Source organism: Bufo gargarizans, chromosome 1 (genome assembly GCF_014858855.1).
Source record: "Bufo gargarizans isolate SCDJY-AF-19 chromosome 1, ASM1485885v1, whole genome shotgun sequence".
In the NCBI taxonomy this organism is placed as follows: Eukaryota; Metazoa; Chordata; class Amphibia; order Anura; family Bufonidae; genus Bufo; species Bufo gargarizans.
The window spans coordinates 717527922-717551155 of record NC_058080.1 but is presented as its reverse complement, the minus strand read 5'-3'; the positions used below and the strand labels follow the sequence as shown (position 1 = coordinate 717551155).

The 23234-nt window shown below is 45.1% G+C and overlaps 1 protein-coding gene across 2 annotated transcripts in view; it reads left to right on the top strand.

Moving 5' to 3' along the window:
- LOC122924844 (CD5 antigen-like) overlaps positions 1 to 16611 on the top strand; it is a 50969-nt gene extending 34358 nt beyond the window's left edge. For both annotated transcript variants that reach the window (XM_044276327.1, XM_044276328.1), the window contains one exon: positions 16336 to 16611. In XM_044276327.1, coding sequence (XP_044132262.1) covers positions 16336 to 16340 — 5 coding nt within the window. In that variant the 3' untranslated portion in view covers positions 16341 to 16611. The remainder of the gene's footprint in view (positions 1 to 16335) is intronic.
- The last annotated feature ends 6623 nt before the right edge of the window (positions 16612 to 23234 follow it).

The window sequence follows — 23234 nt, the reverse complement described above, 5'->3', positions numbered from 1 at the left end:
ACTGTTATGGGGGACCTGTGGATGACAGTATGACACACTGTTATGGGGGACCTGTGGATGACGCACTGTTATGGGGGACCTGTGGATGACAGTATGACACACTGTTATGGGGGACCTGTGGATGACAGTATGACACACTGTTATGGGGGACCTGTGGATGACAGTATGACACACTGTTATGGGGGACCTGTGGATGACAGTATGACACACTGTTATGGGGGATCTGTGGATGACACACTGTTATGGGGGACCTGTGGATGACAGTATGACACACTGTTATGGGGGACCTGTGGATGACACACTGTTATGGGGGACCTGTGGATGACACACTGTTCTGGGCATCAGTAATTGACACACGGTTATGGGGGCATCTGTGGATGACGCACTGTTATGGGGGATCTGTGAATGACACTATTAATGGGGCATCTGTGGATGATACTATTATGGGGGCATCAGTTGATGACGCGCTGTTTTGGGCATCAGTGGATGACGCGCTGTTTTGGGCATCAGTGGATGACGCGCTGTTTTGGGCATCAGTGGATGACGCGCTGTTTTGGGCATCAGTGGATGACGCGCTGTTTTAAGCATCAGTGGATGACGCGCTGTTTTGGGCATCAGCTGATGACGCGCTGTTTTGGGCATCAGCTCAATAGCTCACTTACATAAGTTACTATCTAATAATCTATCACTATCACTAACTTACTGCCTTGGACAGTTAGTGGGCAGGCGGCAGCCACAGCCAGTTGGGCACTACTGGTGCGGGCAGGCAGAAGCTGGTGGCTCCAGTCCCGCTCTTCAAGTTCAACATTCAAACTAGGCGGCCGGCGGCAGCGTAACATGACGTGACGTCACTCACTACGTAACGCCGCACGCACATGCTACTCCCACTTTATTAATGAAGGCGGAGCAGGCGCATGACGTCGGAGTGAGCGACGTTACGCTGCCGGCCGCCGGAAGATGGGAGGCAGAGCACGGAAGCGGAGCACAGGAGCAGTGGGGGTAGACTCACACAGTCAGTATCTATGTGTCTTCTTTGTGTCACTCAGACAGTCATCATGATGATTAAGCTGTGCGGCCGGGGCTGGCAGGAGGCGGAGCACAGTGACAGGGGTGTGATTAGGCCATACCCGGCACACCCACTCGAGCCCTGAGGCAGCCCGGCCCACCGGGCAAATGCCCGGTCTGCCCTATGGCCAGTCCGGCCCTGATGTGGAGTACATTAACACTGTCCAGGTCTCCTCTGTAGGATCCAGAATGCCCTGATGAGCTTGTCTCATCAATGCTTTAGAAAGATGGCCATGTAAGTCTACATTTAAACTGCACAGGGCGCTTCAAGGGAAATATCTGGCCAGGAGTCAGTGCACCAGCTTTAACTCTTTCTGTATCAGGAAAAGGGAGCTGCAGACTTTTTAAGGGGGTGTCCACTTGCTGCAAAAATTTCACAAATGCCATTCACTGATGTGTAATGGCATAAGAAACAAGGTAAATCAGAATCAGCATGGTGGCACAACAGGGCGATAAGTACTGAGCAGACTACCTTCCTTCCACACGTCAGCGCTCAGCAAGATTTTCAAGGAAAGCCTGGAGAACCCCTTTAATATGGAATTTCTGAAATTTATACAAAATGCAGACAACCAGTCAAGTCAACATTGCCCATGGTTTCTAACGTGTTAAACTGCCAGGATCTGAGTTACCTCAGATACAGACAGGGGTAGCAGGGTGCCAGCTGTATAAAACAGATAGCACCCACAATTGATGGTGTGGGCACATCTCCTTGGCCAATGTGCCGTTAACTTATTCCCCTGCAGCACCGCCTAAGGGAAAATTAAGCATCACATGGTACCCATTGAATTCAATGGGCTTCCTGTGCAATGCATGGGTGTCCTCCATAGAGGAAAAGTGAAGCTCTGTATAGCTGTTCTCACTTCAAACTAATATATGAGGGTCCTGATTAGGAAGGATCAACACCATTAACTTGAAATTAGTATATACATGAAAAAAGCGTTCTAAACCAGATAATCCCTTTAGAGGGGTTGGCTCATCTCAGATATTGAAGGCATACCACTAGGATATGCCACCAATATCAGACAGGTGCGGGTTCCACATCTGGGATCTGCTCCTATCATCAGAACGGGGCCCCCAAAATGAAGGAGAGAACACTGCGCATGCTGTCCTGGTGCTCCTTTCATCACTATGGGAGTTCCATAAATAGCTGAGCAAGCATGCTCGACTATTTTCAGAACTCAAATAACGGTGAGTAGAGGGTGGCCACGTATGCATGGCTGCTTTCTGTTCACCTCTGGTACTTGCTCCTATCTGACAATGAAGGCATATCCTAACGATATGCCAGCAATGTCTGTGTCACGACTTCAGCAGTTTCTATTATGTGTGTACTGTATTCCTGCTCCATCTAGTAGCTGTTTGTGCAGTTTCTAGCTAGCCAGCATTTATGGTAATCTTTTGTGTGTCCCATGTATCTATCACCTTTAACCCCGATGATATCATCAACTTAGCTCATAGCAGCCATCTTTTCCAAGATCAAATGAAGGACAAAGCTGCATCTCTATCATCATCCTCACCCAGACTTAATGTGGCATCACTGATACGTTGAGGTTATTAATTAGCATTGCAGGAAGTACAGTCGTGGCCAAAAGTTTTGAGAATTACATAAATATTGGAAATTGGAAAAGTTGCTGCTTAAGTTTTTATAATAGCAATTTGCATATACTCCAGAATGTTATAAAGAGTGATCAGATGAATTGCATAGTCCTTCTTTGTGTCACGGAATGTGTACAGGTAACAAGGCAAAGCAACATGTATAAACGACTCGCTGGATCCAAAAACTAAGGAACCAAGGGAGACCCCTGCAGAAGACCTGGCACTTTCCCTGGCTGCTCAGCCTATGCAAAGATCCGAATGGTGGAGGTTTGCATATCCACGAACCTTGACTATAAAGCCCTGAGCACCCTACAATAGTGAGGGGACATGACCACCGGCTCCCTACACAAGACACGGAGGGAGTCAGGGTCACCTGGGATCCAGCAAACAGATATTAACAGATAAAGGTACACTTAGCTTTGAAGCAAACAGGAGGACAGATCAGCGTGCACACACACTCCAGGAAGTAATATAAGCCGCCCAGAAAAGCATTCTGGGGAGGCATTTAAAGGGAAGCAATTAACACATGACAGCTGAGAGAGGCTGACGAGAGGAGGAGCTGAATACCACAACACAGAAATTCAAGGAGGAGGTTCTGAAAGGCCTCTGTCAGAGCTTCTCAGCTGTCTGGTTGTGACAGTACCCCTCCCTCTACGAGTGGACTCCGGACACTCAGAACCCACCTTCTCAGGATGGGACCTATGGAAAGCCCTGATGAGACGAGAGGCCTTAATGTCCGTCGCTGGGACCCACATCCTCTCCTCAGGACCATACCCCTCCCACTGAACAAGGTACTGAAGAGAACCGCGGACAAGACGAGAATCCACAATCCTAGATACCTGAAATTCAAGATTCCCATCAACCATAATCGGAGGAGGAGGCAAAGGCGAGGGTACAATGGGTTGAACATAAGGTTTCAATAAGGACTTATGAAAAACATTATGGATCTTCCAAGTCTGAGGAAGATCAAGACGGTATGCAACAGGATTGATGACAGACAGGATTTTGTAAGGCCCAATAAACCTAGGACCCAACTTCCAGGAGGGAACCTTCAATTTGATATTCTTGGTAGACAACCACACCAGATCACCAACATTCAGGTCCGGACCAAGCACACGTCTCTTATCAGCCACACGCTTATATCTCTCACTCATGCTCTTTAGATTATCTTGAATCTTTTGCCAAATAGATGACAAAGACGAGGAGAATCTGTCCTCATCAGGTAAACCAGAAGACCCCTCTCCCGAGAAAGTCCCAAACTGTGGATGAAACCCATATGCACCAAAAAATGGTGACTTATCAGAGGACTCCTGACGACGGTTATTTAAAGCAAACTCAGCAAGGGACAAAAAAGAACACCAATCCTCTTGATTCTCCGCCACAAAACAACGCAGATATGTCTCCAGATTCTGATTGACGCGCTCTGTCTGGCCATTCGACTGCGGGTGGAAAGCAGAAGAGAATGACAACCGAACCCCCAAGCGAGAACAGAAAGCCTTCCAGAATCTGGAAACAAACTGCGTGCCCCTATCAGAGACTATGTCTGAAGGAATACCGTGCAATTTGACAATGTGATCAACAAATGCCTGCGCCAGCGTCTTAGCATTGGGCAAACCAGGAAAAGGGATGAAATGCACCATTTTGCTAAAACGGTCCACCACCACCAGAATCACAGTCTTCCCCGAGGAACGAGGCAGGTCCGTGATAAAGTCCATGGACAGATGTGTCCAAGGACGGGAAGGAATGGGTAAGGGAAGGAGAGGACCTGATGGCCGTGAATGAGGGACTTTGGCACGAGCGCAAGTCTCGCAGGCTGCCACAAAACCCTCAACCGACTTACGAAGCGCAGGCCACCAGAATCTCCGAGCGATGAGATCCAGTGTGGCTCTTACCCCCGGGTGCCCAGCAAGGACCGTATCGTGGTGTTCTTTAAAAATCTTGTGTCTTAAAGCGAGAGGCACAAACAACCTCCCAGGAGGACAAAGATCAGGAGCCTCTGACTGGGCTGCCTGCACCTCTGCCTCCAATTCAGGAAAAAGAGCAGAGACCACCACACCTTCAGCCAAAATGGGACCCGGGTCTTCAAAATTCCCGCCTCCCGGAAAACAACGTGACAGGGCATCTGCCTTCACATTCTTAACTCCAGGGCGGAACGTGACAACAAAATTAAACCTAGAAAAGAACAACGACCATCTGGCCTGTCTCGGGTTCAGACGCTTGGCTGACTCCAAGTAGGCCAGATTTTTATGGTCAGTAAACACGGTAATAGGGTGTCTGGCTCCCTCTAGCCAATGGCGCCATTCCTCAAAAGCCAACTTGATGGCCAACAATTCCCTATCTCCCACATCGTAATTTCTCTCTGCGGAGGAGAGTTTTCTTGAGAAAAAGGCACACGGTCGCCAATTGGCAGGAGAGGAACCCTGAGACAAGACCGCCCCCACACCCACCTCAGAAGCATCAACCTCAACTATGAAGGGTAACGAAACATCAGGTTGCACCAAGATGGGAGCGGAAGCAAAACTCTCCTTGATATCAGAAAAAGCCTTACGCGCCTCTACTGACCAAGAAGAAAAATCTACCCCCTTTCTGGTCATATCAGTGAGTGGTTTAACAATAGAAGAATAATTCAAGATGAACTTCCTGTAATAATTGGCAAAGCCCAAAAAACGCATCAGCGCCTTCTGATTCTCAGGAAGCTCCCACTCAAGCACAGCACGGACCTTCTCGGGGTCCATGCGAAAACCAGAAGCGGAGAGAAGAAACCCCAGAAATTGAATTTCTGGAACCGCAAACACACATTTTTCCAGTTTCGCATATAATTTATTCTCCCGCAGGATGAGCAAGACCTGAAGTAAATGTTCCTTATGAGTTTTGAAATCGGGAGAAAAAATCAAAATGTCATCCAAATACACCAATACAAATTTTCCCATCAAATGATAAAAAATGCTGTTCACGAAATGCTGGAAAACGGCTGGGGCATTCATCAAACCAAAAGGCATAACCAAGTTTTCAAAATGGCCCTCAGGGGTATTGAAGGCCGTCTTCCATTCGTCCCCTTCTCTGACCCTGACCAGGTTGTATGCCCCTCTTAAATCTAATTTGGAAAAGACTTTAGCCCCAACAACCTGGTTAAACAGGTCCGGGATCAGAGGAAGCGGATAAGGGTCACAAATTGTGATATTGTTCAGCTCCCTGAAATCCAGACAAGGTCTTAAAGAACCATCTTTTTTCTTAACAAAGAAAAAACCAGCGGCAACAGGTGACTTCGAGGGTCGTATGTGTCCCTTTCTCAGACTCTCAGAGATATAAGCACGCATAGCGATCCTCTCAGGTTGGGAAAGATTGTATAAACGAGATTTAGGCAGCTTGGCGTCTGGGATGAGATTAATAGGGCAATCGTACTCCCTGTGCGGGGGCAAATCCTGAACTCCACTCTCAGAGAAGACATCCGAAAATTCAGAGAGAAAAGATGGTATAGTCTTAGTAGCAACCTCAGAAACAGATGTCATGAGGCAATTCTCTCTGCAAAAGTCACTCCAACCATTTATTTGCTTCGCTTGCCAATCAATGGTGGGGTTATGCTTAGTGAGCCAGGGCAGCCCCAACACCAGCGGGGTGGGCAAACCGCTAAGGACGAAACATGACACATCCTCAACATGAGCATCACTCACAATTAAACGGATATTGTGAACTATGCCCTTTAATGATTTCTGAGAAAGTGGAGCGGAATCGATAGCAAATACAGGAATATCCTTTCTCAAAGCGCACACCTGGAAACCATGAGTTATCGCAAAGTGATTATCAATGAGATTGACCGCTGCTCCACTATCCACAAAAATCTCACAAAAAATGTTCTTGCTCTCTAGCGCCACCCTAGCCGGCAGGACAAAACGGGAACTACAAGCAAACGGAAAATCTTCAATCTCCGCCTCAATCCTGCCAATAGTAACAGACGGAACATTTTTCAAAGATTTTTTCCTCTTTGTTTCTTTATTACTCCCAGAGAACTGCCTGAATCTCCTAGGAGGGACAAATATTTGCCAAATGATTAATACCTCCACAACAAAAACAAACCCTCCCATGCGAGCTGAATCTTCTATTGTCAGAAGCAATCAACCCCAGCTGCATGGGCTCCTGCTCAGAAGGGGCTGACAGCGACTGAGACCCCTGCGCAGAGAATGGGACCGCTGCACTGTCCTGGGACTGAGTATGACAGGAAGGGGACATCTCTCCTCTCTCTCTAAGACGCCTGTCAATACGAACGGCCTGAGACATAGCAGAGTCCAAAGAAATAGGCCTTTCATGAAAGGCAAATGCATCTTTCAATCCCTCTGAAAGACCATGGCAAAATTGACTTCGGAGTGCAGCATCATTCCAACCAGTATCAGCTGCCCAACTCTGAAATTCTGAGCAGTATATTTCTGCGGATTGTTTACCCTGGCATAGGAGACGTAGTCTAGACTCCGCCAGAGCAATACGATCCGGATCATCATATATCTGACCCAGGGCTAAAAAGAATTCATCCACTGAACGGAGGGGCCGTGCCCCCTCCGGCAGCGAAAAGGCCCAGGACTGAGCGTTACCCCTGAGCAGCGATATAATGATCCCCACCCTCCGTTCCTCATCACCAGAAGAATGGGGAAGAAGGCGAAAATGGAGTTTGCAAGCCTCTCTAAAACGCACAAAATTCTCACTACCCCCGGAGAACGTATCCGGGAGCGAGATCTTAGGCTCAGAACAAACTCCATGAACGCCAGCTGAACCGGTCACTTGAAGCTGAGAAAAAGTCCTGCGGAGATCAGCTACCTCCAATGAAAGACCCTGAAGGCGTTCAGCCAAAAGTGAAACCGGATCCATGCTTGAGACGGTTATGGCGGCTTATAATGTCACGGACGGTGTACAGGAAACAAGGCAAAACAACATGCATAAATGACTCGCTGGATCCAGAAGCTAAGGAACAAAAGGGGGACCCCTGTAGAAGACCTGGGACTTTCCCTGGCTGCTCAGCCTATGCATAGATCCGAATGGTGGAGGTATGCATATCCACGTACCTTGACTATATAATCCCTGAGCACCCTGCAATAGTGAGGGGACACGACCACCGGCTCCCTACACCAGACACGGAGGGAGTCAGGGTCACCTGGGATCCAGCAAACAGAAAATAACAGATAACAGTATAACACTTAACTTTGTAGAGGAGAGGAGAACCAGATGGGCATGCACACATACTCCAGGAAGAAATATAAGCCGCCCAGAAAAGCATTCTGGGGAAGAATTTAAAGGGAAACAATTAGTCCAACACATAACAGCTGAGAGACGCTAATGAGAGGAGGAGCTGAATACCACAACACAGAACTCAAGGAGGAGGTTCTGAAAGGCCTCTGTCAGAGCTTCTCAGCTGTCTGGTTGTGACAAACAGTGACTTTCACAGCATACCAGCCCCTTGACAGTGGCCTCCACAAGGGCCCGCCCCCTTAACAGTGGCCTTTACTGGATCGGGGGCGTGCCCTTTTGAACAGCTCACTCTAAGACAGCAGCACTGTACTGTCTGAGTGTGAGCTGCAGGGAGAAAGTCACCCTCCCTCCACTTCTGCAGCTGACAGAAGTTGATCTTTACATTCATTTTTTCAATCCCTGTCGGCTGAGTGTAGGGGCGTGGCCTAACCAGATCGGGGCGTGGCTTAGCGCAACCTAGAAGTTGATTTTTAACTTCATTTTTTTCAATCTCAGTCGGCTGAGGAGTGGGTGGGGGCGTGGCCTAACAGGATCAGGGGCGTGTCCTTTTGAACAGCTCACTCTAAGACAGCAGCACTGTGCTGTCTGAGTGCAAGCTGCAGGGAGAAAGTCACCCTCCCTCCCACTCCTGCAGCTGACAGAAGTTGATTTTTACCTTCATTTTTTCAATCCGTCGGCTCAGGAGTGGGTGTGGCCTAACCAGATCAGGGGCGTGGCTTAGTGGGACATGGGGCGGGGGTTTAAGTCTCTTGAGGGTAGACACATTGTGGCAGGGGGCGTGTCTGGGCGCCTTCCTGCAAGAGTGACGCCCCTCTGGGCACCTTACTGGCTCATTTGCATACCAAATAAACTGGATATTCAGAGGATGAAAACATCTATTGCTGGAACAAAGGCACATCTTGAAATAAGGTACTAAGTGCTAATAGGCCATGACTTTTCATCAGTAGCGATTATCCTGGTGACAGATTTCCTTTAAAGCTCTCCTACAGGAGTGAAGATAAATGGCTGGGTTGTTATGGAAACCTGGCGTAAAACTGTGTATGTGGGGGCTGGAGGACTTGCAAGCTTCTATTGGCTGATAAGGGTCATGTGACCAAGCTTCTATTGGCTAATGCATTTTTTGGGACTATCTCAGGAACGGTGCGTCCTAGAGATCTGAGACCTGGCCTAAAACCTTCCCGGACACCTGATGTACCTGTGTGCCAAATTTCGTGATTGTAAATGCGACAGTGTGGATTCCTTTAGCGGACATACATACAAACACACATACACTCAGCTTTATATATTAGATACATATAATATAGCTTACAGTGAATTACTGCAAATACTTACAGTTCTGAAGACTCCAGCAGGCTCAGGATCAGAGCTTTGGGCAGCTGGGCTCAGGGCTGGAAGTGGACACCGCTCTGCAGTTCAGGAAGGAGACCAGGGCTCGGCTTACCCTAGCGTTGCAGTGCCTCCGTGTGACGTCAGGGCGCGCAGCGTATGCAAAGGGCAGGGGAGGTCGGGAGGAGGAGCAAGCAAGTACCGTATTTTTCGCCCTATAAGATGCACCGGCCCATAAGATGCACCTAGGTTTTAGAGGGGAACAATAAGAAAAAATATTTTTCATTATACGTCAGGTCAGACCACCAATCAGACCCCCAATGTTAATCAGACCTCAGCTAACAGCCCCAATAAGATCCCTAATGTTAATAAGACCCCAATAAGACCTCAGATTATACCCCCAATCAGACATCAGCTTAGACTCCCAATATGAATGACCCCAAATCAGACCTCAGATAAAAGCCCCATGCCTCTCATCAGCTCCCAGTAGACTTATATAAGCCCCTAGTAGCCTCATATCAGCCCCTATTGGCCTCACATCAGCCCCCAGTAGCCTTATAGCAGCCCCCAGTAGCCTTATAGCAGTCCCCAGTAGCCTCATAGCAGCCCGCAGTAGCCTCATAGCAGCCCCCAGTAGCCTCATAGCAGCCTCCAGTAGGTTCTCATCAGCCCCCAGTGCCTCACACCAGCCCCCAGAAGTGTCCATCATCCTCATAAATATAAAATAAAAAAACACACTTACCTCTCCTGCTCCTGGACTCCTCCACTCCTCTCCTCCAGCGCGATCTGCAACCTCCTGCTGTCGGCTGTGCTGTGAAGGCTGCGCACAGTGTGACGTCACAGAGCGCCTCACGCTGTGCGCAGCCCTGCACAGCCGACAGCCGAGGACCAGGAAGCAGTGAGTACAAAGCCTTCACCGCTTCCTGGTCCTCCGGACGATGTCATTGAATTTGTGAGCAGTGGCCAGCGGGGTTCAAGAGGCAGCTGCCTTGGGCCCCCCAGGAGCAACTGGGCCCGGGGCAGCTGCCTCTTTTGCCCCGCATTAAAGACGGCCCTGGTAATGTGTTATAGCGTATTGCCACATGCAGTGGTGTACCTACCATATAGGCAGACCACGCAGCTGCTATGGGGCCCGTGAGGAAGAGGGGCCCGCAGTGGAGGAGAGGCCCCGCCCCCGTCTATCTTCCTAACTGTCTCCCGTCTGCTAGCCCCGCCTCCTAGCCCCGCCTCCCGTCGGCTAGCTCCGCCTCCCGCCTGTTAGCTCCATTATGCCTAATTCCTCTCTGGATTGCCACTACCCCACCAGTAATGAAGTAAGTGACCACTTGTAGGTGAGGGGGGAGTCACTCAGCTTTCCCAGGCTATTCCTCTGCACATATGTCATTCAGAACAGGAGGAAAGCTGGGTGCTATTATGTAATGTGACTCGGCTTTCCTGATGTCCTGCATGGCACAAGTGCAGAGGCATGAGAAGATATGAGGGGAGGTGGGAGTTGTGTTACTTTCTCATGTCTCTCCACATGTGCCATGCAGGGCAGCAGAAAAGCTGGGTGCTATTACATCATGCAATGTCCCTCAGATTTCCTGCTATCCTGCAAGGCATAAATGCAGATAATAAGAACATGGTAAGGCAGGGGGGAGGGGTTCACCCAGCTTTCCCAGAGACTCCTGTCTCTGCACATGTGTCATGCAGGATAGCGAGTAATGTCACTGTCTCCCAGCTGTCCTGCATGACACAGAGGATGGGGGAAGGGGGGCACTCACTTCCTCAAACTTTTGTCATGTCTCTGTGCATGTGCCATGCTGGACAGCAGGAAAGTTGGGTGGTATTACATCATGTAACGCCCCAGATTCTTGTCAATATATGCTGAACACCGCCGGGAACTATCAGATCCCATTCTCTATAAGGCGACTTTCACACTTGCGGCAGGACGGATCCAACAGGCTGTTCACCCTGTCGGATCCGTCCTGTGGCTATTTCGCGCGACCGCTGCTCTGTCCGCATTGACTATAACAGGGGCGGAGCTCTGGCGCAGCATGGCGGTGCACGGCGAAAGCCGCCGGACTAAAAGGTACTGCATGTCTGACTTTTTAGTCCGGCGACTTTCGCCGTGCACCATATAGTCAATGGGGATGGAGCGGCGGTCAGGCGGCACGGCGAAATAGCCACAGGATGGATCCGACATGGTGAACAGCCTGTCGGATCCGTCCTGCCGCAAGTGTGAAAGTAGCCTAATGGGTCTGTTGGGATCCGGCATGAGTACTGCCATTTTGTAGAACAAAATACTTCTGCATGAGGTGGGGCAGGGGAGAAGTTAGGGAGGGAAGTAAGAGGAGCCCGGGCGTATAGTAGGAGGGACTAGGAACGGGCATGGGGGCCCAATCTAAATTCTTGCTATGGGGCCCAATGATTTCTGTGTACGCCCCTGGCCACATGCTGATCAAAAGTAGTAAGCACATTCTCTTTCTATTCCTCGGTTTCACCCTATCCTTGCAATAAAAGCTGAATTGGATGTCAATTACTTTTTAGAAGGGGTAGAGCCACCGGTCAACTTATGCCCCACTCACACACAAGGAGAGAACAGTCTAAGATGAGCAAACCCCTAAAGAATCTTCATTTTAGTCTTTATAATAAGATAAAATATAACATTTAGTGAGAATTGGGAAAAAAAACTGTCATGGCAAAGCAAATGGCATATGGTAACATTCTCGCACATATCTATGTATGTGGATTTCTCAAGAAGGAACAAGAAATACTTACACATTGCTAAACTGCAAGATAACCAAAAAAGAAATTCTCCAGGGTGCAATATACCAGACAATCTGACGTAACAAGCAAGGGCACCGATAACAAGCAAAGTCACAAGGATGAGAAGCTCACAAATCATGGGACTAAATTAAATTAGAATAAAATCCATTTCACTTTTCATATAAATGATATACTACATTATATAATCCTACACTATAGGCTGATATGCTGTGTTCCCTATACCTTAACTAATTGTGACGAACAGAACAAATCTTTTGTGCTCTTTACTCTAGGAGAGGCTTAAATATTATGGAATCTCTTGTATCTCTATATAATAAAATGTTTATGAGCTGCAGAGGGATGGGCGAAGGAAAGTGACAACTGCTCTGAATAGGTTTTTCGCTCACTAAAGTAGTTGTCAGTTTTCATGTTATATTGACAAACTAAACAGAATCCCTTTTAATAGACCACCTCCTATTTGTAAAACTATAACTGTTATAATACTGCCCTTATGTAATAGAATATAACTACTATAATACTGCTCCTATGTAATAGAATATAACTACTATAATACTGCCCTTATGTAATAGAATATAACATCTATAATACTGCCCCCTATGTAATAGATATAACTACTATAATACTGCCCTTATGTAATAGAATATAACATCTATAATACTGCCCCCTATGTAATAGATATAACTACTATAATACTGCCCTTATGTAATAGAATATAACATCTATAATACTGCCTCCTATGTAATAGATATAACTACTATAATACTGCCCTTATGTAAAAGAATATAACTACTATAATACTGCTCCTATGTAATAGAATATAACTACTATAATACTGCTCCTATGTAATAGAATATAACTACTATAATACTGCTCCTATGTAATAGACTATAACTACTATAATACTGCCCTTATGAAATAGAATATAACTACTATAATACTGCTCCTATGTACAAGAATATAACTACTATAATACTGCCCTTATGTAATAGAATATAACTACTATAATACTGCTCCTATGTAACAGAATATAACTACTATAATACCATACTGCCCAACCGTCCTGAATCCAGCGGGACAGTCTCGGATTTCAGTGGCTGTCTCGGTACAGGGGAGGTATGTCCCGCTTTCTGGCAGCTGTCTCTGCGTCCATAGGAAGCAGAGACAGTTGCCATAATGAAGCAGAGAGCAGACATCGGCTCCCTGCTTCATATCATCACTCCCCCAACTGTCTCTCCACATCTCTTGTCTGTACGGGGGCGGGGCCGGCCGGCAGTCAGCCTTGGCTCCGCCTACTTCATAGACTAGCGCAGCCGATGTCCTACTGCTGCTAGGAAGAAGGAAAGTATGAGGTGTTTATTATTATTTTTTCATTCTGTGAGGGGCACAATGTGGGCATATTACTGAGTAGTACAATGTGGGCATATTACTGGGTGGTACAATGTGGGCATATTACTGGGTGGTACAATGTGGGAATATTACTTGGGGGCACTATGTGGGAATATTACTTGGGGGCACTATGTGGGCATATTAATGGGGGCACAATGTGGGCATATTACTGGGGGACACAATGTGGGCATATTACTGGGGGAACAATGTGGGCATATTACTGGGGGCACAGCTGGGCATAAATCTGTGAAGGAGGCATAAATACTGTGCGGTGGCATGAAGGGGGAATAATTACTATTTGGGGCATTAAGGGGACTGGTTGGGATTAGATATAAAGTTATGCTTTAGGGGGAGTTAGAGGGGCGGCCTAGTGCGGAAAAAAATTGCAATATTTTCTTCTTTGTTAGTTTACAAAGTTGGGAGGTATGTAATACTGCCCCTATATACAAGAATATAACTGCTATAACACTGCTCCTATGTACAAGAATATAACTACTATAATACTGCTTCCTATGTACAAGAATATAACTACTATAATACTGCCCCTATATACAAGAATATAACTGCTATAATACTGCTCCTATGTAGAAGACTATAACTACTATAATACTGCTTCCTATGTACAAGACTATAACTACTATAATACTGCCTCCTATGTACAAGACTATAACTACTATAATACTGCCTCCTATGTACAAGAATATAACTACTATAATACTGCCCTTATGTAATAGAATATAACTACTATAATACTGCTCCTTTGTAATAGAATATAACTACTATAATACTGCCCTTATGTAATAGAATATAACATCTATAATACTGCCTCCTATGTAATAGATATAACTACTATAATACTGCCCTTATGTAAAAGAATATAACTACTATAATACTGCTCCTATGTAATAGAATATAACTACTATAATACTGCTCCTATGTAATAGAATATAACTACTATAATACTGCTCCTATGTAATAGACTATAACTACTATAATACTGCTCCTATGTAATAGAATATAACTACTATAATACTGCTCCTATGTAATAGAATATAACTACTATAATACTGCTCCTATGTACAAGAATATAGCTACTATAATACTGCCCTTATGAAATAGAATATAACTACTATAATACTGCCCTTATGTAATAGAATATAACTACTATAATACTGCTCCTATGTACAAGAATATAGCTACTATAATACTGCCCTTATGAAATAGAATATAACTACTATAATACTGCCCTTATGTAATAGAATATAACTACTATAATACTGCTCCTATGTAACAGAATATAACTACTATAATACCATACTGCCCAACCGTCCTGAATCCAGCGGGACAGTCTCGGATTTCAGTGGCTGTCTCGGTACAGGGGAGGTATGTCCCGCTTTCTGGCAGCTGTCTCTGCGTCCATAGGAAGCAGAGACAGTTGCCATAATGAAGCAGAGAGCAGACATCGGCTCCCTGCTTCATATCATCACTCCCCCAACTGTCTCTCCACATCTCTTGTCTGTACGGGGGCGGGGACGGCCGGCAGTCAGCCTTGGCTCCGCCTACTTCATAGACTAGCACAGCCGATGTCCTACTGCTGCTAGGAAGAAGGAAAGTATGAGGTGTTTATTATTATTTTTTCATTCTGTGAGGGGCACAATGTGGGCATATTACTGAGTAGTACAATGTGGGCATATTACTGGGTGGTACAATGTGGGCATATTACTGGGTGGTACAATGTGGGCATATTACTGGGTGGTACAATGTGGGCATATTACTGGGTGGTACAATGTGGGAATATTACTTGGGGGCACTATGTGGGAATATTACTTGGGGGCACTATGTGGGCATATTAATGGGGGCACAATGTGGGCATATTACTGGGGGACACAATGTGGGCATATTACTGGGGGAACAATGTGGGCATATTACTGGGGGCACAGCTGGGCATAAATCTGTGAAGGAGGCATAAATACTGTGCGGTGGCATGAAGGGGGAATAATTACTATTTGGGGCATTAAGGGGACTGGTTGGGATTAGATATAAAGTTATGCTTTAGGGGGAGTTAGAGGGGCGGCCTAGTGCGGAAAAAAATTGCAATGTTTTCTTCTTTGTTAGTTTACAAAGTTGGGAGGTATGTAATACTGCCCCTATATACAAGAATATAACTGCTATAACACTGCTCCTATGTACAAGAATATAACTACTATAATACTGCTTCCTATGTACAAGAATATAACTACTATAATACTGCCCCTATATACAAGAATATAACTGCTATAATACTGCTCCTATGTAGAAGACTATAACTACTATAATACTGCTTCCTATGTACAAGACTATAACTACTATAATACTGCCTCCTATGTACAAGAATATAACTACTATAATACTGATCCTATGTACAAGAATATAACTACTATAATACTGTCTCCTATGTACAAGACTATAACTACTATAATACTGCTTCCTATGTACAAGACTATAACTACTATAATACTGCCTCCTATGTACAAGAATATATCTACTATAATACTGCCTCCTATGTACAAGAATATAACTAATATAATACTGCCTCCTATGTACAAGAATATAACTACTATAATACTGCTCCTATGTACAAGAATATAACTACTATAATACTGCCTCCTATGTACAAGAATATAACTACTATAATACTGCTCCTATGTACAAGAATATAACTACTATAATACTGCTCCTATGTAGAAGAATATAACTACTATAATACTGCCTCCTATGTACAATAATATAACTACTATAATACTGCCTCCTATGTACAAGAATATAACAACTATAATACTGCCTCCTATGTACAAGAATATAACTACTATAATACTAATAATAGCATCTAATTGTTATGAATTAGCTGAGAAAATAATACACTTTTTTTTTACAGGTTTTCAAATGTAAAATATAATAATCATAACCTTATTATTTTCACAGGTTAAAGTATAAAGAAGTCGTCTCACATGCCTGAAATGTCTACAGCTTTAATACCAACAAAATATATATTTTTTTTTTTAATCAGTTCTTTGGGGGAGATTTATCAAAACTGGTTTAGTTGCCCATAGCAACCAATCAAATTGAATCTTTGATTTTCAAAAGGAGCTCTGAAAAATGAAAGGAGGAATCTGATTGGTTATAGGCAACCAAAATAGTTTTCTTTCCAGCAGTTCCCCCATTGTACTGTATCTGTTGATTAAAGATCAATGAATTACATACAGCCGTGTTGTACTTTCATTTACATTGCAATGAATATTAATTGTTACTAATTATAATCAGGATTTGTTTTTAGTAGAGTCCAGAACAGAGAGAAAAATCACTGAGCCCCATAGTGAAACTGGGAAGGGGCCCTACTCTACATCTGTCTAGAGGAGCTGCTTTTATCCACCACTAGGGGGAGCTAAGTGGCTATGGATCTATACTGCCAGTGTTAAAGGCTATGGACACCTTCTGGGGCATTTTTTTATGGTTGCATTTTACTAATTTTGGGCTAAAAATCATTTTTTCAGTTAATCTTTATTAAAAAATGTCAGCAGGTTTGTCAAGTCTAGCTGTGAGCATCTGGATTTCACTTTGAGCCTCCCATCATATAGTCTTTATTGTTGCTCTCCTAAGAGCGCATAAACACTTATTTAAAGGGGTGTGTCACTTCAGCAAGTGGCTTTTATCATGTAGAGACAGTTAGTACAAGGCACTTACTAATGTATTGTGATTGTCCATATTGCCTCCTTTGCTGGCTGGATTCATTTTTCCATCATATTATACACTGCTTGTTTCCATGGTTATGACCATTCTGCAATCCATTAGTGGTGGAAATCAGAGATAAGAGCTACACATGAGCCGTCAGAGGACGGGATTCAGAGTAAATAGACTGAAATTTAACCCCTGTATTAAAAAAAAAAACAGCAGGAAATTTTTAATAAAGACCAATTGAAAAAAATCATTTTAGGGGTGGCCAGGCATGGGCTGAAAATGCAAAACAATAGAAAATATTACTCACCTTGTCGGAACCTCTCTGTTCCAGCCATGTGCTTCCAGTTTCCCAAGGGACCGGAAGTGTTACATGCCATCGACATGCATGGGGCTGTTGATGACCAATCAATGGCTTTAGCTGTGATGTGTCAGTAATGACACGTGGCCACTGAGCCTCAGTGGTTATGTGCCATTTCTGCACACGTCACCATTAAGGCCATTGATTGGATAGCAGGGGTGACATGCATGTAGGTGGCACATAACATTTCAGTCCGACAGGACTTGCAAACTGATCTAGATTTTATGTTATTTATTCTGTTCATGCTATGTATGTATTCCCAAAAGCTGTAGGTGGCACTGTTCAGTTAAATTATGCTCTGACTCAACAGAGGGAATTAGATTTCCCCTCTGAGGGGCGAGCTTTCTAGTCACTATTGCATTAGCCACTTGGGAGTTTAGCTCTGCCTGGCATTTATGGCAGATGCCAGATCTGCTCCAGTAGAAACATCATTCCTGTTGAGAGGAGAATCCCTGAGGGAAAGCCGGAGAAGACATTCATAGACTGTCCAGGATTACAAGGTCGTACATGCTAACGAGGTATTTGCCGTTTATGGCCAATATATAGATACTCTAATGCTTGTGGAAGGTTTAAAGCCTCCTCTCTCTATCTCCCGGTCCCGACACTGTTTACATCCGGCTGACTATGGGCATGGTCACATGCAACGCTACAGCCAATGACTGGCTTCACAGGTGACGTGCTGCTTGTGGCCATCACTGCTGAAGCCAATCATTGGCTGTAGAGATGCATGTGACCATGTCTATAGCCAGTCAGATGTAAACAGTGTGGGGAACAGATGACATTTTGAGAGTTTTGCATGCAAGTGTTTAGAAGGAGATCAGGGACTACTACTCCTATCATCATCATGTTGCTGTTTGCCTATATACAGATTTCAGGAAGAGATTGCACTTTGATTTGCCTTTGAACTGGGCCTTGATACTATTGGATGTACTACAACTCCCATTCTGCACTTTAGTAAACAAAGACCTTTCTTTTCTGCACTGACTCCAGCACCATTTGCCGGCTTCAGCACCTACATATCCTGCCTTGTGCCCGTTCGGCATTTATAAGACCAAGACCACCCCAACTACCATCAGGCATTAGCCTCAACATTATATAGTGCCCGAAGAGAAGCAAGGGTGTGCCCTTCTAACACTGCCTGACCATAGGGAGCATGGCTATGAGGGTTGCCCATGTGAAGGATTATTGCAGCCAGACCCCCTACCACTGCCATCCTCTGTGCCTCTCCTCCGGGACTTGCTGCAGGTGCATTGGTGGAACTGTGATCATCTTGGAAAGGTTGCAAAGTGTTTAGAAGGAGATCAAGGACTACTACTCCTATCATCATGTTGCTGTTTGCCTATATACTGCTATTGGGAAGAGACTGCAATGTGACTTGCCTTGGATGTACTAAGACTCCCATTCTGAACTTTAGTAAAGAGAGACATGTCTTATCTGCACTGACTCCAGCACCATTCGCCGGTCACAGCACCATCTCCTGCCTTGCATCCATACACCATTCATAACACCAAAGGCACCCCATCTACCATCAGGCAGGAGCCTCAACATTATAGTGTGCCCTGAGAGAAGAAAGGGTGTGCCCTCCTATCACTGCCCTGGCTATAGGGAGCATCAGTATGAGGGTTGCCCATGTGAAGGATAATTGCAGCCAGACCCTCTACCACTGCCATCATCTTCTCAGCTCCACCGGTGCCTGCGGCAGGTGCAGTGCTGGGACTGGGAGAAGACAAGTTGAGTAGTGTTTTTTTGTTTAGTTATTTTTTCCAGCCACCTCTAATTATTTTTTAGCTTTTAGATAATCCTTTTAAATAGAGCCCACCCCTTCCTGAAGGGGTAGTTAGGACAGTTTTCATGTTGCATCGGCCATGTGCTTCCCTGTAAGGTCGTAGACAAAAAATTCCACTCATTTTTAGTAAATTTGCACAGTTGTGAGAAAAATACTGCAGATTTCCAATATTTGCTGAGGATTGAGGCGGCTATAAGGAAATATTTCACATATAAGGTGCTGGGCCTGTAAATAGACCTCCGCATTCTCCTCCGATAATGAACCAAACATAGTAACAGATTAGTGACAGATGGGAGTGAACGGAACAAAACGTCATCTGGAATGGAGATCTCACATTCAGGAGGAACTTGACAAGCACAGCAGATTCATCGCCCCTCCGTCCCGGGCGACATGTCTCTACACTTAGCTACAGAGTAGATGGCTTTGTATGGAGGAACCTTAAAGGGGTATTCCGGTGAAAATAATTTTTTTTCATCAAGTGCCCGAAGCATGGCCCCTGAAACAGAAGATTTACACTTACCTGTTCCACACTGCTCTGGTCCTCTGCGCTGCCTCCGCTCCCTCCATCTCCCGATACTGGCACTGTTTACAGCCGGCTGGCTATGGTCATGGTCACATGTACCGCTCCAGCCAATGACTTGTGCAGCATTGTTCTCTGTAGGCACATGAAGTGGAAACCCCTTCTAGTGCCCGGTCCTGGAATCTGCATGGTCATTAAGTGGTCAGTACTCGACATGCAGAAGTGACCTCACGCCCAATGACTGGCTGCCTCCCTGTGTGGAGCTGGGAACTGGTATGTGACAAGTGATGCCCCCAGCGCCAGTCTATGACACACACCAATGACCATAGCCCTATGGCTACACATAGCACTAAGGCCCCATGCAGGGTGCAAGTCTACAGTGTACCTACTTTTTGTGCATCCCCCTTGCCTGTGCTAAGATAGATAGAGAGATAGATGGAAAGACACATAGATAGATAGATAGATAGATAGATAGAGCGATAGTTAGACAGATAGATAGATAGACAGACAGACAGAAGAGAGAGAGATGGACAGACACATAGATGATAGATATAATATGAGATAGATAGATACTAGTGCATCTCAATAATTAGAATATCATCAAAAGTGTTAATTATTTCAGTAATTCAATTCAAAAAGTGAAATTCATATATTTTAAAAATGTATTACATACAGTACAGAGTGATCTATTTCAAACATTTCTTTTTATGTTGATGATTATGGCTTACAGCTAATGAAAACCAAAAAGTCAGTATCTCAGAAAATTAGAATATTCTGAAAATGTTCCATATTGTAGACTCATGGCGTCACACTCTAATCAGCTAATAAACACAAAACACCTGCAAAGGTTTCCCAAGCCTTTCAACGGTCCCTCAGTCTGGTTCAGTAGGCTGCACAATCATGGGGAAGACTGCTGACTTGGCAGTTGTCCAGAAGACAGTCATTGACATCCTCCACAAAGAGGGGGAGCCACAAAAAGTCATTGCTAAAGAAGCTGGCTGTTCACAGAGTGCTGTATCCAAGCATATTAATGGAAAGTTGAGTTGAAGGAAAAAGTGTGGTAGAAGAAGGTTCACAAGCAACAGAGATAACTGCAGCCTTGAAAGTATTGGCACGAAAAGCTATTCAAGAATTTGGGTGAGTAGACTGGGGCTAGAGTCGGTGTTTCAAGATCCACCGCACACAGACATATCGAAGACTTGGACTACAACTGTCGCATTCCTTGCGTCAATCCACTCATGACCCAGAGAGAACATCAGAAGCATCTTACATGGGCTAATGAGAAAAGGACTGGTCTGTTGCTCAGTGTTCCAAAGTTCTGTTTTCAAATGAAAGTAAGTTTTACATTTATTTTGGAAATCAAGGTTCTGGAGTCTGGCTCAGAATCCAAGTTCCTTGAGGTCTAATGTGAAGTTTTCACAATCAGTGATGGTTTGGGGAGCCATGTCATCTGCTGGTGTTGGTCCACTGTGATATATCAAGCCCAACCAGCCGTCTACCAGAAAATTTTAGAGCACTTTATGGAGATGCTGATTTCATTTTCCTACTGGAATTGTTACCTATCCACACTAGAGATGAGCGAATTTCTTAAAAGTTCGATTCGGCTGATTCGCAAAATTTCACAAAAACTATTACTTCGTCACAAGGCGCATTTTTTGGTAAGTAGCGGGTGCACTGACAGGGAGCTGCGATAGCGCCGCCCCCTTCATCGTACTCCTCAGATGCCGTGTTCATACATGATCACGGCATCCGAGTGTAAAATTAACAATTAAAAAAATAATTTCAAATCAAACTTACTGCCTCCATTTGCTCGCGACGGGCCGGCTGCCACCATCTTGCTTGAAGATCTCGGCCGAAATCCTGTGCGCCGCGAGATTACGTAATCGCGCCAGCTGGCGTGGTGACGTATGATGTCACACACGGGATTCCGGCCGAGATCTTCAAGCAATATGGAGGCTGGCAGCCCGTTGCAAGCAAATGGAGGAGGTACGTTTGAATTTTTTTGTTTTTTATATTATTTCAGGTTAAATCGATTTGCTGACACAAAGCACGAGGAAATTCAGCTTCTAGGCGAATCGAATTTATCCTAAAAATTCGGATCGAATTCCACTTTGTGGGATTCGATTCGCTTGTCTGTAATCCACACTGCCAAAAATACCAATACTTGGTTTAATAACCACTGTATCACTGCTTGTGTATGTCTGTCACAGGTTAAGGGAAAGGGAAAACACCAAATACACACCACAACAAATAGACAACAATCTAGGCCTCAAAAGCTAAGGAAAAGGGATGGTGACCTCCTGGTAATCCCTAGGCCTTTCCCTAACTCCTGCCAGTATGTGCAGGTCCTGATGGTTGACATACTCATACACCGGATACCTAAAGCCCTGCTAAAACTGACGTGCCTTAGGATAGGTAGCAGGGGATGAGACAACTGGTTCCTTCCAGAATGAAGGAACCTGCTTCTCCCTGAGGCCTAGAAACAACACACTCCAGATAATAAAAAACAGCGAAGGCAACAAGTACTTAGCTTAGAGATGTATGGAGAAGCAGGAGATCCAAGACAAACCAGCACTAGCAACTCCTAGCAGAAAACTATCAACCGCATGGTCAGCAGTGTGAGGCGGCTCTAAATAAAGCCTCATCACTGATAACGAGCGGCACCTGAGGAGAGGTGAGATCCTGCCAAACAACAACAACATACATAGAGGAAAACAGAGAGACCTGTCAGATAGCCTCACGTGCAGCAAGTCTATCCGATCTTCTCACCTCTCTCACAGGAGTGACCGTGACAATGTCCAGACCCTGGCTGTGCAATTATGTTTGCTACATTATTTGTTGGTCCGGTTGGTTTTGTCTGCCTTGTCCCTGAAGCTTTGCCTAGCGTTTTCCTGTTCCAGCCAAGCATGTACGGGTTCCTGCAGCTTCTGCCATGTGGTTCCTGCAGGTATTACTGATGGGCTGGTTTCTGTGAGATTTGTGGGTTCCAGATGTTTTGCCAAGTCTGCATGTGCTATTTGCTATTATCTAGTATGTTCAGGTTCCTGTGGCTTCTGCCATGTATGTACTGGTCCCTGCCGTTATCCCTGCTGGACTGGTTTCTGTGGTATGTCTGAGTTCCAGAAGTATATTCTAGTCTGCATATGTTCCTAGTCTTTGGGGTAGATTTATCAAAGCTGCTGTAAAGGAAAACTGGCTTAGTTGCCTATTGCATCCAATCACATTCCACTTTTCATTTTTCAGAGCTCCTTTGGAAAATAAAAGGTGGAATCTGGTTGCTATGGACAACTAAGCCAGTTTTTCTTTACACCGGTTTTGATCAATCTCCCTATTTGTCTCTGTATGTCTGGGTTCCTGAGGCTTTCTTTAGCCTAAAGTTAGCTTCCCAGTAGTGCTAAAATGTAAGTTCATTGTATCTGGCATACCCCGATACTGCCTTTCCCTGCCAAAGCCCACTGACTATAATGGGACCCAGCAGGTGC